This window comes from Bos mutus, chromosome 3, assembly GCF_027580195.1.
Source record: "Bos mutus isolate GX-2022 chromosome 3, NWIPB_WYAK_1.1, whole genome shotgun sequence".
NCBI classification, from domain to species: Eukaryota; Metazoa; Chordata; class Mammalia; order Artiodactyla; family Bovidae; genus Bos; species Bos mutus.
Window position 1 is genome coordinate 67,945,008 of NC_091619.1, and position 16,731 is coordinate 67,961,738.

Sequence of the window (16,731 nt, forward strand, 5' to 3'; positions counted from 1 at the left end):
TTGCTTTTTGTGGCCTAATATATTTCCTTGTTAGCATGAACATTTTTTGGATTGCATAGTATTTATAGACGTATTGCAGTGCTTTCACAGATTATTGAAGTAGATTCATCACATATAGTGTTAAGCTTTGACATTTTTCAAAGGTAAATATGTTTTGACATTTACCGATGAACAGCTCAAGTTATAAAAAGCAACTGTCTTTTCTTTGTTGTTACCGAATTTCCAGGCTTCATTTAAATGTATATGTACATAAATATTCTTTCATTGGGTGGCAGATTCACTAGAATCCCAAAAGCTTATCCTGGGTGAAACAAAAGAAATAATCAAGTTCCGTTTTCTATCTTCCCACCTGTTTTAGGGAGAAAAAAACCCTTGAAAGGCTTTCTTTTCAATTTTCCAGCTGAACAGCCTCAATAAGTAGTTTATGATACATCCAGGAGATCTTAATGTGGCAGGAGTGAGAAAGTAATTTAAAAATTACAGGAAACACTGCACCAGCACTTTAGCAGCCTTTCTGTCTGGTAAGCCAGGATCCCTCACTTGATCACCCCCTGCGGTGCTTCTGCCCTGGAAGGGATACCTATTGTGATCTTGGAATTGTACTTTGCATTTTACAGAAATTCAAGTCCTTCTTTTTTGTTTTCCTGACTTGCTTACATATCCTCTAAACTTGACTCCTGATCTCTCTAGGTGCTATTGGGATGAAGATAATCCTTTGGGGATACTGCCGTCCCTTTTTCTCTTTGAACTTTCTTGAGTGAATAAGGAAAGCATACAGTGAATAGTCACTGCACTTGATCACTAATTGCACCTGGACTTTCAAAATAGCATGTAGCTTTTAGCTGCACCGTGCCATTAAAACTGTGGAGAGTCATTCAGGTAATTTTGTACATGCTTGGAAAATTCACCCCCAGAGATCTTCTTAGAAGAATTAGAAATGCTCGGCTATGCTGAGTAATCACCAGGTAGTGAATTTCAATTCACATTCTGGTACAGTTTTGAAAATGTTAAGCTACAGTGCCATATTTATTCCCAGAAAATACATTATGAACAGTTTAAAGTGTAGCAAATTTAAGGTGGCTTCTGATGTGAACTATAACAGTTTGTAGCTCACAGCTGTTAGTTGAATGGTACAGATTTGTTTTTTAGAGATACATGTAATCAGTTAAACATTTGACTGCCACATTCATCTAACGGAATGCAAATGTGGGGAAGTAACATTTAGAGCACAGCAGCAAATAGATCATGTTTTAGTTTATAGTAACCTGCTTTCCAAATCCTACATTCAGTGTTTCTGTATTCGGTTTGATTTTTAGACAGGAGTGAGTCTTAAGGCATATTTCTTTCACAGAGATCAAAAGAATTCTTTTGGATAATCTGATTCCCTTTTTCAGAAAACATCTAGTTTGATTTCTCTTTGTGGGTTTTAAGACCTTGCACCTTTTGGCTCATAGAGGCTTATATCCTATTTCTTTAAACTAAATGTTGTTCTAGTCAATCTACTTGGTTTCCTGTCTAGGTTTGTGTGCAGAGACCAAAATAATGACTTTAATGTGAGGATTGCTCCCCACCTTAAGTTTCAAGTCCTGTGCTATCTCTACTTTCTCAGTCATAAAAAGCTCAGACTCCTTTTGTGTCACTGATCTGCCATATTTAGTGTGTTGTCTTCATCCACTCAAGCCACGATGGCATATTTTTGTTGTTCAGTTGCTCAGTCATGTCCAACCCTTTGTGACCCCATGGACTGCAGCATGCCAGGCATCCCTGTATATTACCATGTGGGTATTTCAGCCCGAAAGAAGAGGATAGGGGAAAGTGAAGACATTTTTTTTTCTTTCTAAGAACATGATCTGGAAGTTTCATATATCACTTCTGCTCATATCTTATTGGACAAAACTGAGGCATACGTCTATATAGAATTGGAAGAGATGCTGGGAAATATAGTTCTTATTTGTTATAGCCATGTTCCCTAATGGGCTTCCTTGGTAGCTCAACTGGTAAATAATCTGCCTGCAATTCAGGAGACCCCAGTTTGATTCCTAGGTTGGGAAGAACTCCTGGAGAAGGATTAGGCTACCCACTCCAGTATTTTGGGGCTTCTTTGGTGGCTCAGTCAGTAAAGAATTTGCCTGCAATGTGGGAGACCTGGGATTGATCCCTGGGCTGGGAAGATCCCTTGGAGGAGGGCATGGCAATCCACTCCAGTGTTCTTAACCTGGAGAATTCCCATGGATAGCAGTCCATGGGGTAGCAAAGAGTTGGACACGACCGAGCGACTAAGCACAGCACACATGTTCCCTAATAAATGTTACATTACATAAAGAAAGGAAAGCAGATCTTGGGATATATTACTTTTGCTGTCCTTCCCATGTTTGGTTCACAACTGATTCTTCTTACTTGGATGTCCAAATTCACCATCCCTTTTTTTTATTTAACATTATCCTTTATTGCTCATTCATTTGGATAAAATGTAACTACTTCTGTGAAACTTTCACTTTTAATACTTGTCTCATTGGCTTATTCCAAATAACTTTTAGTTCTATGTTTGTTAGTTTGCAGGTATTTTGTTATTATTCTCTCTTTGGTAGTATTTGTGTGGTTCATTTGACACTAATTGTCTTGTGTTGCCATTAGATTACTGTTTCATCTCCTCACAGTGACTACAGTTGGAATTCAGTAAGTGCTGACTTAACAAAAGCAGAGCTTTAGCAACGTATAACATGCTTGTCAAGATGGTACTAAGATCCAGTTTTGGTGGTGGGAGCAGCCCTATCACCATTTTTTATGTATTTATACAACACTTTTCCAGAGTTGAATATTTGTGGTCACTACTAGAGTCAATGTAATAAATCTTTTTTATGAATCATTTACATACTATCTTTCTCACACCCTCTTACCCAAATTTGCATGTATTATTCTTAACAGGTTTACCAGTATTTTATTGTAATAGAACAACTGGGCCAAACATTTTGTTTTTTCCATTTTTGAAACATTGCTGATCTTTACGCTAAGGTTACAATGTTTTGTCATTGCTCCCACAGGCACATCTAATGCTCTGAACTGACACTTTTGGTGTTCTCTGCAGTACATTCTTGATTAGAAAATGCATCAGTCAGGGTCTCAGCAGGAAGCAGATGGCTCACACTAATAGGGTAATTAGGACGAGTTTAATAAAGAAACTATTTAGAAAGATGTGGGCAGGGTTAAGGACAACCAACTGGGGATGTAAAGCGTGCTAGGGTGAACACAGTGGGAACCACATCATGTAGGGCTAAGGGGAAAGGGAGGTATTGGACACCAGAACCAGCAGGCGGTTTCTGGAAGAAGACTTCCTGAAGAGCTGTGGACTTTGGTGGAGGGACCCAGTTGGCCCATCGTGACCTTGGCAGGAGGGTCCAGCAGCATTAGGACCCCAGTCTCCTTCCCTCCTGTCTTTGATCTCCTGCCAGTGTCTTTCACTGGCCAAATCCGACTGGAAACCTGAGGTTAGTTGATATGGTCCATTAAGAAATGACTCCCAGCAGCCAGAGCAGAAAGGAGAAGGTAGAGAAGAGGAGCAAATGGAAACCGTCTAGCTTGGAAAACATCTCTGAACATCTACATTTTGGTAGTATTTTCCAAAGTTGCCAGTCACTAGTTCTCATTTTTGTTTTCCTAATAGTTCAAGGAAGAGATAGAATAAATAAATGGTAATGCATTAGAGGTAAGCATTCGCCTTCCCTTGTTTTGAATCATATTGTCTGCTTTTACTTCAGCACTAGTCTTAAGGCTTAAAACCTGGAATGAGTTCATTCTGATTATATTCCCTAGGTCTTCAAAATCGGAACATTATTCAACTTAACATTTAATTGAACAAAGGGCTTCCCAGGTGATTCAAATGGTAAAGAATCTGCCTGCAGTGTGGGACACCTGGGTTTGATCCCTGGGTTGGGAAGATCTCTGGAGAAGGGCATGGCAACACACTCCAGTATTCTTGCCTGGAGAATTCCATTGGCAGAGGAGCCCGGTGGGCTACAGTCCATGGGGTCATAAAGGGTTGGACATGACTGAGCGACTAAAACTTTCATTCTATGTACAGCATCAACTAGGCATTGTCAGTGAGTTTACAGTATGAATAAAATACAGGAACCTAACAGAGAACATCTTTATCTAAAATACTCTACAATTGTGGCATTTAGGCATGTAGAAGACTTCCACACCATATGTTTTAACAAATACATTGGGTCATAAGGGTATGTATAATGGAAGGACATAATTAAAGTTTAATCTGTTCAGTAAAAAGGCACCATTAATTACTCTAGGCAATTTGTTGAGTTATTAATTGGTTCTGGAAACATGTCAAGATACTAATTTAAATGGAATTTTTTCCCCTAATTGTCTAGACAGCCCCTCGACCATACACTGCTCCTGGAAATATGCAGCCTCCATTTCGATTACAACCTCTTCCCAGTAATTCTGCAGTACGAACTGTTCCAAAGATAACTTTGGGATCCAGATCAAAAACCTCATTGCTGGAAACTGAAACTTCATTTCCCATTGGGGTAAATGCTTTTTCTTCTCAGTTTTTAAGATGCTAGATTCAATTAATCTGATCAATGAAATTTATATTGTGTACTTATTAAACACTTGCTCTGTACTTCTGTTTAATTATATTTTACTTTAATTGGAAGACCTATAATTTCTGTGTTATTGGGAAAAATAGTAAGGAATAGACTTGTAATAATATAAGATGATCTCTCATGAACTTGAAAGGTTGTATAAAAACAAAGAGGATCTTTTTATGGCTAGATATGACTTCTAACAGAATAGACACAGTGTTGACTGCTTCCAAATTTTAAAATGCATGAAACCTAGAAAATGAAAATTTCCAAGAATAGGTTGGCATTTGCATGCTGACTTACTTTACCATCAGTGTATGAAATTGCTTCAAGTTTGACTCTGGAGAAGGTTGGATATAGAAGGAAAAGAATGTCTGTCTTAAAAAAGTCCTGAATTAATCACACTCGGAAGCTTGACTATGCTTCTTTTTCAAGGTTATGTCTCAGGTAATTTTCACTTATTTTAAACAGAGCACAGGAAGGAGGCAGGGAAGTCATCAAACATGAGTTACTCTAACAGGGAAGGACAATTGGGACATTTAGTAATTAGAAAAGGTATTGTTTGTATTTCTAAGACCAAGAAGAAACATTTGCCAGCTTAAGAAAGAACCTGTGTTATGAGTACAATTGTAATTATGCTCAAATGGGTGAATTTAGTTCCATTTATTATTAGGAAACATAAGACATATGAAATTAAGATGTTTTTACCTAAAGCTGACAGATGACCTTGTCACTAAGAAATTAATTGAAATAAATTATCTTTCACATTAAAAGTATAAATATAACCCCCAAATGATAAATAATATTTTAATCCAACTAATATGTTTTTTAGCTGGTGAATCACTTTTCACAAACCTTACTTTAGTTAATTAATAGTACATTCTTGGAAAGAAGGATAAATTAAAAAGTGCTGGCATTTTTTCTAGGGAATACTACTTAGAGCTTGGCAGAAGTTATTGGGTCATAAGCCAATTCCGTTGACACTTTCTAGGATCTGATCTCCACTTTAAATGTCCAGAGATTTCCCATTTCAAGCTAGTGTCCAGGAATCGTCAGGTCCTGAGATATTGTCTCAAGCTAACTAAACTAAGACATGACAAGCCCATTTTTATCACTATTGTGAATCAAAATAGGGAGTCAAATCATAATTAGGGGCCATTAATTCACCAGATATCAAATAAATCAAAGCTTGTAGAAACAGTACATTTTCCCCTTGTAGGCAGACCTAGATGGGAAGCCAGATAACAATGAGAAGGTTGCCTAGTGAGTATGGAACCAGAATGAGGGGATATGGTAGAATGGAATGTTAATGGCATCAGGCTGTCTTAGCCTGATGCATCTGTCTCATCTTAGGAATGGGCTTGCCAAAGGTACCAGAAAGCTCAAAGGTCTTTGGCTAAAGCCCTCTGAATCCTCCAGGGATAACTTTCCCTTTAGGACTGGAAATATTCAAAGTCCAATGGGTGGGATTTCCTCTCCCTTAGATAGTACTCAGATGGGCACTCTCCATGTTTGCCAAGGTGATTATATTCTTTTCTAAATTCCTATTATCTATTAACTCTACTTGATCGGACCCACTTTCTATTAGATATGTGACCAATATCAATCAGGTAATATTCAATTTCTTCTGACTAGTAAATGATTTTTCTTTTAGGTGATTTTCCAAATCTGCTCTGAGGTACTGGGTAGATTTATTAATTAAATCTTTACAGGACCTTTTATTTAACCATTTCCAAGTTTGGGAATGTGAATGAGTAAGGGATTGACATTTAATGGTAGCTTATGATTCATGTTGAGGTTTGACAGTAAACAACAAAATTCTGTAAAGCAGTTATCCTTCAGTTAAAAAATAAATTAATTAAAAAATGGTAGCTCATACGTGCTGACAAGGTTGAGATCAATTCCATGTTAATTTCAACCAGCTAAACTTAACATTTTTCATACAGTGGAATTTAATTGGGCATTTACTATTGACTGGGTCCTGCTCTAGGCATTAGTAATATATCAATTATCAAAGCAGACAATGTTCTCTGACTTTTTGGAGTTTATACTGTGATGTACACAGTCAAAATATACCACCAAGAAAAACATATAATTCTTTCAATGGCATTGATGATGAAAATGACTTAATATAAAATTAGACAAGAAATTCCTAAAGAATAATAGTTTGCATGACTGCTGAGTATGTAGTAAGCACCAACTAAATAGTAAAAGATATGTATGGGGGAATTGTTTGAAGGTGTGACATACTTAAGTAAGTTGAATTTTCCAAGTATTAGGAGCGAGGATCTTTGATTTAGGCAAAAGCAATTTGGTCAAAACAGATTGGTTGAGATGCTGTTGAGTAAATTAATGACATGACTGAAAATGATTATACTTGGAATGAGAGTTTCTTATACACTATTGATAAGAACAGAAATTGGTACAACTATTTGTGAAGACAGTATGGGAATATTTATCAACATTTTAAATGAACATGCTCAAGCATTTTAGCATATTGGAATTTATCCTAGGAACATACATGCATGTGAAGAGAAATAGATTCAGGAACTTTAGAATTATAATATTTCCAATAGTGAACGTTTGGAAGACACCTAAGAATTTATTGTTTAAAAATGTTGTAGCATATTAAATAATATTTAAAAATAAGGTAAATTATTTATACTACCATAGGGAGATGTCCAAGATTCTTTGGGCTAGAAAAAAAAAGAAAGGTATGGAGTAGAAGTTTAATTTTTAAAAAATTTACTAAACTTCATTACCAAATAAGGCATGCCAATGATGGATAACTACTTAGAAATTAAAAGTAGAACCTCCCAAGACCAAAAAGTTCTGAATTCATTGATTTTATTGTTTTATTATCTTATTTTCACTTCTTTAATTTATATTTGTTATTACAATGTCAGTGCACACCAGCAGAGAAAAAATTGGAAAATGTAAGAAAAAAATGAGAGCATAAATAATACCTGCAACATCAAGCAATCTAATAATTCTAAGCCCCTTGGTGAATATCTATCTAAATACCTTCTGTTCATAAAAATGTTGATTTCAATCAAAGTATGAAGTACCCATGCCTTTATTTAATCTGCTTTTGTTTAATAGCAATGAGAATGTTTGGGGAATGACTTCTCTTTCTTAAAAATAACTTTTTACAATTTAAGCATCTCAAAATAAAAGATAAATTGGCTGAAAATAAATTTAAAACAATACTAAATAAATTGGTATAAGACAGATTTAAATGATTAAAGATAATCTAAAGTTTGAAAACTACCTCAGATATACAAAAATTATCAATATGTGAAAATTCAGAGGCTCAAATACACATGAAACTAAAATTTTTGATTATGCATTAGGTACTTTTTAGTCATTAAGGTACTAAATGTTGATTAAATTTATATGCTCCACCCCCACAAATAATCCAAATCCTTAAAGGCAACCCTGTGTTTAGAGTCTTCCAGTCATCCCTGATTTTATCAAAATCCACATATAAATTATTTAAATGAAATGTATGACCATGCTGCATGGAGCTTTTTATGTCAGGACTCCAAAAGAATAGATTAACAATATTCTTTTTAAAGCTTGATGAGAATCTTTTATAATAAAGCAAATTTTATTTAATTATCCTTTTACTGATGGACTTGGTAGTTCAACTACATTTTTTTTTCTCTTTTTGTCAAGGAAAAGCATTTTATTTTATATATTGCAGTGTGTACATGTCAATCCCAAGCTGATCAATTAAATTTTTTAGACATATTTGTGTGTGTACCTGTGTGTGTATATTCTATTACACAGTTACATAAATGTACTTGTGCAGTTAACTGGGTAAAATTTGTTCTTACAAGTTAAATTTCTAGGTAAAAATAACTTGAATAGAGACTTTGGGTCAGAGTCAAGGTTTTAGATTCCTTGAAACCATATTATCAAGGAATGTTGTAACACCTGGATGGGTGAAATCAATGTAAAAGAAAAAGTGCAAATATCCCATCATTGAGTGGACTACCCAATCCTGTCTTGAAGTACAACACTTCAAACCTATTGATTCTAAATTGTTTCACTGTACTGGGTCCTCGTAGATTTAATGAATCTCTGAGGTAAAATCCTCAAAGAACTATAAAAATGCCATGATTATATGTTCGGTTTAAAATATATACTTAAATAAGTTTAGAAATCCATGAAAATTTGATTTGCTATGGATACTGCAAAATGCCATTTTTCAACAGGTTGAGGTGTCTTACGTTTGCCTATTAATATCAGTTGCGTTTGCATATAATGTCAATGCCTGTAATTTTGAGTTTGTAATTTTGAATTATGTTAGGTTACCACTTCTACTTCATGCATTCTTATGTTATGAAATGTGATTCAGTTCAGTTCAGTCGTTCAGTCATGTCTGACTCTTTGCGACCCCATGAACCGCAGCACACCAGGCCTCCCTGTCTATTACCAGCTCCTGGAGTTTACCCAAACCCATATCCATTGAGTCAGCGATGCCATCCAACCATACCATCCTCTATCGTCCCCTTCTCCTTCTGCCCTCAATCTTTCCCAACATCAGGGTCTTTTCAAATGAGTCAGCTCTTCGCATCAGGTGGCCAAAATATTGGAGTTTCAGTTTCAACATCAGTTCTTCCAAAGAACACCCAGGACTGATCTCCTTTAGGATGGACTGGTTGGATCTCCTTGCAGTCCAACGGACTCCCAAGAGTCTTCTCCAACACTACAGTTAAAAAGTATCATTCTTCTGCACTCAGCTTTCTTTATAGACCAACTCTCACATCTATACATGATTACAGGGAAAACCATAGCCTTGACTAGATGGACCTTTGTGGGCCAAGTAATGTCTCTGCTTTTTAATATGCTGTCTAGGTTGGTCATAACTTTCCTTCCAGGGAGTAAGTATCTTTTAATTTCATGGCTGCAATCACTATCTGCAGTGATTTTGGAGCCCAGAAAAATAAAGTCAGCCACTGTTTCCTCATCTATTTGTCATGAAGTGATGGGAACAGATGCCGTGATATTAGTTTTCTGAATGTTGAGCTTTAAGCCAACTTTTTCACTCTCCTCTTTCACTTTCATCAAGAGGCTTCTTAGTTCCTCTTCACTTTCTGCCATAAGAGTGGTGTCACCTGCATATCTGAGGTGATTGATATTTCTCCTGGAAATCTTGATTCCAGCTTGTGCTTCATCCAGCCCAGCGTTTCTAATGATGTACTCTGCATATAAGTTAAATAAGCAGGGTGACATTATACAGCCTTGACGTACTCCTTTTCCTCTTTGGAACCAGATGTTGTTCCATGTCCAGTTCTAACTGTTGCTTCCTGACCTGCATACAGGTTTCTCAAGAGGCAGGTCAGGTGGTCTCGGTTTCCCATCTCTTTCAGAATTTTCCACAGTTTATTGTGATCCACACACTCAAAGGCTTTGGCATAGTCAATAAAGCAGAAATAGATGTTTTTCTGGAACTCTCTTGCTTTTTCGATGATCCAGTAGATGTTGGCAATTTGATCTCTGGTTCCTCTGCCTTTTGTAAAACCAACTTGAACATCTGGAAGTTCACAGTTCACGTATTGTTGAAGCCTGGCTTGGAGAATTTTGAGCATTACTTTACTAGCGTGTGAGATGAGTGCAATTGTGCGGTAGTATGAGTATTCTTTGGGATTGCCTTTCTTTGGGATTGGAATGAAAACTGACCTTTTCCAGTCCTGTGGCCACTGCTGAGTTTTCCGAATTTGCTGACATACTGAGTGTAGCACTTTCTCAACATCACCTTTTGGGATTTAGAAAAGCTCAACTGGAATTCCATCACCTCCATTAGCTTTGTTCATAGTGATACTTCCTAAGGCCCACTTGACTTCACATTTCAGGATGTCTGGCTCTAGTGAGTGATCACACCATCGTGATTATCTGGGTTGTGAAGATCTTTTTTGTATAGTTTCTGTGTATACTTGCCACCTCTTCTTAATATCTTCTGCTTCTGTCAGGTCCATACCATTTCTGTCCTTTATTGAGCCCATCTTTGGTATCTCTAATTTTCTTGAAGATATCTCTACAGGGCTATTAAGTGGGGCTCCCCTGGTGGCTCAGAGAGTAAAGAGTCAGCCTGCAGTGCAGAATACCCATGTTTGATTCCTGGGTTAGGAAGATCCTCTGGAGAAAGAAACAGCAACCTATTCCAGTATTCTTGCCTGGAAAATCCTATGGATGGAAGAGCCTGGCAGGGGTTCATTGGGTTGCAAAGAGTCGGACATGAGTGAGCGACTTCACTTTCACTTTGTTTGCCTGTTAATATCAGTTGTGTTTGCCTGCAATGTCAATCATAGTCTTGTCTGTAATTTTGAGTTATGTTGGGTTACCAAATCTGTTTCAATCATTCTTATGTCATGAAATCTAATTATAGGGCAAGAAGGCAATGATGAAGTTCAGGAACTCCATGGACAATTCACAGGGAATGAATCGATACCAATTTCCGAGCATTAACCGTTACATTATGCCTATTCCTCCTCCACTTCCTCCCACCAGTGGAAAAATCACAAGAGAAAATAGACCTGAAACATGGAGAAGGAGAAGATTTCGTCCAACCACTGCTCCAAATGGCTTAGAACCTGTCTTTACTAAGGTGATTATGGAATCAACTTTTCTTTCATTAATTTAGTACCGATTACATTGCACTTTTAGATTTCTAGATGTGCAGTAACAGAATCTAGGGAAATTGATACCAAATGACTTGCATAAAAAATATAATAATTTTGTAAATATAGTAATTGTAAACTTGAATGAATCCTAAACCAGATATTTGAGTAATACAGTTGAATAGTTTAGCATAATTGACAAAAAAATTAAGTAAATCTTATGCTCAAATTTAGTTTGTACTATACCCATTTCCAAATCATTTATGTCCTTCAGTTTGCCATTAAATCATGTCAGGAAGTATTTAACATTTAATTTGTGAATATTCAGTAACATATTGAAAACCGCAATGTGCCATATAAAATAATTATTAAAACTCACTTTTAATAGTTTTTGGCAAATTACTGTATAATATTTCTAAATATTTTCCTTTCCATGTCCTTAAAATATATTGTTTTGTTGTAATCATTCTTCAAAATACTGATAAAGAATGTAGCTCTAAGGGCATTTACACTTTTACAGATACAGGCTAGTATGAAGGTCAAAAATCTCTTACTTTATAGTGTAAATACACAACCAATAAGCTGTTATATGCAATTTTTGTGGTTACTGGCAACTGGCTGGGTCAACATTTCACTGTTGGAGAATCAGGGAGTGAAGTTCCAACACTGCACATTGATAGCATGCTGGCTCCTCAAAACCAGCCTAGTTCAAGTGCTTTATTTACCCCCATCCACATCTCTCTCCTAGCAGCTATCCTCACCAATAACCTTCTCTAAAAATTGTGACTATCTTCCTCTTGCTTCCCTGGTGGCTCAGATGGTAAAGCGTCTGCCTGCAGTGCGGGAGACCTGGGTTTGATCCCTGGGTTGGGAAGATCCCCTGGAGAAGGAAATGGCAACCCACTCCAGTACTCTTGCCTGGAAAATCCCATGGACTGAAGAGCCTGGTGGGCTACAGTCCATGGGGTTGCAAAGAGTCGGACACGACTGAGAGACTTCACTTTCACTTTCCTCTTGCTTGCTTAGGTTTCCTTCTTTCAATCTACCTTTCACCAATTCTCTATCTTTGTAACGGTCTCTGACAGAGCATTGTATCCTTCATCCTGGAGGTTCCCTCCCCTTCCTCCCCCAGCCCTGTTCCTTGAGCGTATTTTTCCCATTACATGGCACTTTGCACTGTCTGTCATTCTTCTCTCCTATTTGGATGTTTATTCTTTCCCCTAATATCCATCTGTCTCTCTATATACCCACGCCTTATATAGAGTAACTAAATCCTTTACTCATATTCTGTAGCCTGGGACTTCTGTTATCTCCTTTCCTACTACAGAGTTCTCTGCAGTCTAGTTTACTATAGCTTCCTTCTAACAAGCAACCCCAGATGACTCAGATTACAGCAGCAACTTCTTTTTATCATTATTGTCAGTTGGTGTTCAGTGGCAATTCTGAGACCCAGACTGGATGAATCATCCCTGCCTGGGGTGTGTTTGCCTCGTGGACAAACAGAGTCATGGAATGCTTTGTAGATTCCATTCAGGAGTGATACTTGTCACTTACACTTGAATTCCATAACCAAAGCCTGACATAGAGTGTAGGTATCATCCTCTTATAAAGAGGTGGCAGTGAATATTTGGAGCCATGATATTAGAATCTACTAATCCACAAATTTACTATGTATTCTTTGAATGCTGGCATTTGTCTCCACCAGGCCAACAAACATGCTGTCTTAAAGGCTGTGGCCAACATTTGCAAGAACTGTAATTTCTTCATCGTCCTTATTACTACTACTACTACTATGTCGCTTCAGTCGTGTCCGACTCTGTGCGACCCCATGGATTGCAGCCTACCAGGCTTCTCTGTCCATGGGATTCTCCAGGCAAGAACACTGGAGTGGGTTGCTATTTCCTTCTCCAATGCATGAAAGTGAAAAATGAAAGTCAAGTTGCTCAGTTGTGTCTGACTCTTAGCAACCCCATGGACTGCAGCTTACCAGGCTCCTCCATCCATGGGATTTTCCGGGCAACAGTACTGGAGTGGGGTGCCATTGCCTTCTCCTTCATTGTCCTTATTTGGTGGCAGATTTTATTTTCTAATGTTAAAAATATATTACTAGGATAAACTTTACCCAGTCCTACTTTTCTAAAAAATGTTTAAATATCATATAAACCATAAGAATATGTAAAATCTTTATGTTCAGGTTAAACAACAATTAAAAATCTATGTATATACCATTACTTCTCAACAAGTAGCAGACTTTTGTCATATGATAAGCCCCCTATTTCCTGCCTTGTTACATCCCTGACTCCTTCTCAGAGCAAGCAGTATACTGACAAATGTGTTAATTGAGTCCCTGCTTTTCTTTGGAGTTCTATTATTTATATGCATAAAACTTCATAAAAAAGCTCAAACTTAGCATCGTAATGAAAGGCTAATATTTCCAGGAGAAAATAAGCTGAATAGAGCTGTGGGTCACCATTTAGGTTTGGTTCCTTACAGTTTTAAGAGCTCCTGGCAGGGAAGTAAGAGAGGTCAGGTCATGAGTGTTTCTAAAAAAATCAGTTCAGTTCAGTCGCTCAGTCGTGTCCAAGTCTTTGCAACCCCATGGACTTCAGCATGCCAGGTTTCCCTGTCCTTCACCAACTCCCAGAGCTTGCTTAAACTCATGTCCATAATGCCATCCAACCATCTCATCCTTTGTCATCCCCTTCTTCTCCTGCCTTCAATCTTTCCCAGCATCAGGGTCTTTTCCAATGAGTCAGTTCTTTGCATCAGGTGGCCAAAGTATTAGAGCTTCAGCATCATCAGTCCTTCCAATGAATATTCAGGACTAATTTCCTTTAGGATTGACTGGTTTGATCTCCTTGCAGTTCAAGGGACTCTCAAGGGTCTTCTCCAACACTGCAGTTCAAAAGCATCAATTCTTTGGCACTCAGCTTTCTTTACAGTCCAACTCTCACATCCATACATGACTACTGGAAAAGCCATAGCATTGACTATTATAGACCTTTGTCAACAAAGTAATGTCTCTGCTTTTTTAATATGCTGTCTAGGTTTGTCATAGCTTTTCTTCCAGGGAGCAAGTGTCTTTTAATTTTCTTAGAAAAATGGGGCTCACCAGAATCAGGGCATCTAGTGAAGTCCTCATGTGAGGTAGATGCTGGATGTCCAGCCAGAATATACTCAGGCAAATGGGCTTCTGTAGCTGTGCACAGAGGAGAGAGCAGCAACTTCTCCACCCTGTGGTCATGACCAGTGAAGCATAGATAAGCATCTGAGCCAGCTTCCCCTGGGCATTCTACTTCAGGTTAGGAACACAGCGGCTGTCAGCAGGCATCCTGGCTCTGACAGACCTTGGTGTGTCTAGCTCTTGAGTTCACAAGGCTTCAGTCTGACTTGGTCTTTTTTTTTTTTTTAACTTCTATTCTCTCTTTTTGGAAATCTTATTTTGAGAATGTTGGTACCACTAGACTGATGCTCTAATATTCTTAGCTTTTCTCTCATATTTTCTACTTCTTTACCTCTCTGTTCTACTTGCTGGGAGATTTCTTCAATTTTATCTTCCACACATTCTATTGACATTTTTCTTTTTTAAAGTTTTATTGAAGTATAGTTGATTTAGAATGTTCTGTTAAATTTCTACTGTACAGCAGAGTGACTCAGTTATATATCCTTTATCATATCCTTTTCCATTATGATTTTTCACAGGATATTGCATCTTGTTCCCTGTGCTATATATTGGACTTCCCAGATTGCTCAGTGGTTAAAAAAAAACCACCTGCCAATGCAGGAGACGCAGGAGATGTGGGTTCAATGTCTGGGTCAGAAAGATCCTCTGGAGAAGGAAATAGCAGCCCATTCCAGTATTCTTACCTGGGTAATTCCATGGACAGAGGAGCTTGGCAGCCTATAGTCCATAGGGTTGCAAAGAGTTGCACAGGACTGAGCACACATGCATGCTAGACATTAGGGCCTTGTTGTTTATCAGTCCTGTGTATGATAGTCTGCATCTGCTAATCCCAGGCTCTCAACCTTTCCTTCCCCAACCCTTTCCCCTCCGCAACCACAAGCCCATTCTCTATATCTGTGGGTTATTGACATTTTTCTTTTCCTGCCATATTTTAAATCCTAGAACTCCTTTTGTTCACTGAATGCTACTCTTAAAAAGCATCTTGTTCTGTATGATTTTGATCCTTTGGTACTTGTGGAGATTTGCTTTGTGGGCTAAGATAGGCTCAGTTTTTGTAAAGAATGTGCTTTTCTAATTGTTGGGAGCAGAATTCTTCCAATAGGTAAGAAATGTCCAATTGTGTTACTCATAATTTTACATCCTTATTATTCTTTTTATCCACGTGGTCTCTTAGTTCTTGAGTTCTAGTGAGAATTAATTCTCTGTAGTTGTGGATTTGTCTGTTTCTTTCTGTAGTTAACTGAGTTCTGTCTTGTAAATATTGAGAATACTTGCCCTCAATACTCATACTTATATGCCCTCAGATTTAGGATACTTGAACTTACTGGTGAAAATATTCTTTATTATTAAAAAAAGATCCTCTTTATTATTACTTTTGGCCTCAAAATCTATTTGTCTAATAGTACTTCTCCTTATTTTCTTTAGATTATATATTGTTGTTCAGTTGCTAAGTTGTGTCTGACTCTTTGAGACCCCATGAACTGCAATACACAAGGCTTCCCTGTTCTTCACTATCTCCCGGAGTCTGCTCAAACTCATGTCCATTGTGTCAATGATGCCATCCAACCATCTCATCCTCTGTTGCCCGCTTCTCCTCCTGCACTCAATCTTTCCCAGAATCAGGATCTTTTCCAATGAGTTGGCTCCTTGTATCAGGTGGCCAAAGTATTGGAGCTTCAGCTTTAGCATCAGTCTTACCAATGAATATTCAGGACTTATTTCCTTTAGGATTGACTGGTTGGATCTCCTTGTAGTCCAAAGGACTCTCAAGAGTCTTCTCAAGCACCACAGTTCAAAAGCATCAGTTCTTTGGCACTCAGCCTTCTTTATGGTCCAACTCTCAGATCTGTACATGACTACTGGAAAAACCATAGCTTTGACTAGGCATATCTTTGTCGGCAAAGTCATATCTCTGCTCTTTAATATGCTGTCTGGATTTGTCATAGCTTTGCTTCCAAGGAGCAAGCATCTTTTAATTTCATGGCTGCAGTCACTGTCTGCAGTGATTTTGGAGTCCAAGAAAATAAAATCTGTCACTGTTTCAACTTTTTTCCTATCTATGAAAACCACAATCACAGAAAGATTATTTATATATATATGAATATATATATTTATATTCCTTTTACTTTCACTCTTCAATGTCTTTAAAGCTTTAGACTTTAAATATGTTTATGTAGCATATGTGTGCTTTCTGTTTATTTCAACTGAGAATCTGTCCATTTAATTAGTGAGTTTAATTACTGATTTATTTTATTTTGCAGTATGTTTAGAATTATTTCTACCATCTTAGTTTATATTTTCTACTTACCGTGATTTTCCTTTG

At 37.5% G+C, this 16,731-nt stretch overlaps 1 protein-coding gene across 3 annotated transcripts in view; it reads left to right on the plus strand.

The window, feature by feature from the left end:
- The window catches only part of ERICH3 (glutamate rich 3), a 124,286-nt gene that overhangs the window by 41,261 nt on the left and 66,294 nt on the right, over positions 1 to 16,731 (plus strand). For all 3 annotated transcript variants that reach the window (XM_070367849.1, XM_070367850.1, XM_070367851.1), the window contains 2 exons: positions 4,383 to 4,541; positions 10,993 to 11,211. In XM_070367849.1, the coding sequence (XP_070223950.1) occupies positions 4,383 to 4,541; positions 10,993 to 11,211 (378 nt within the window). The remainder of the gene's footprint in view (positions 1 to 4,382; positions 4,542 to 10,992; positions 11,212 to 16,731) is intronic.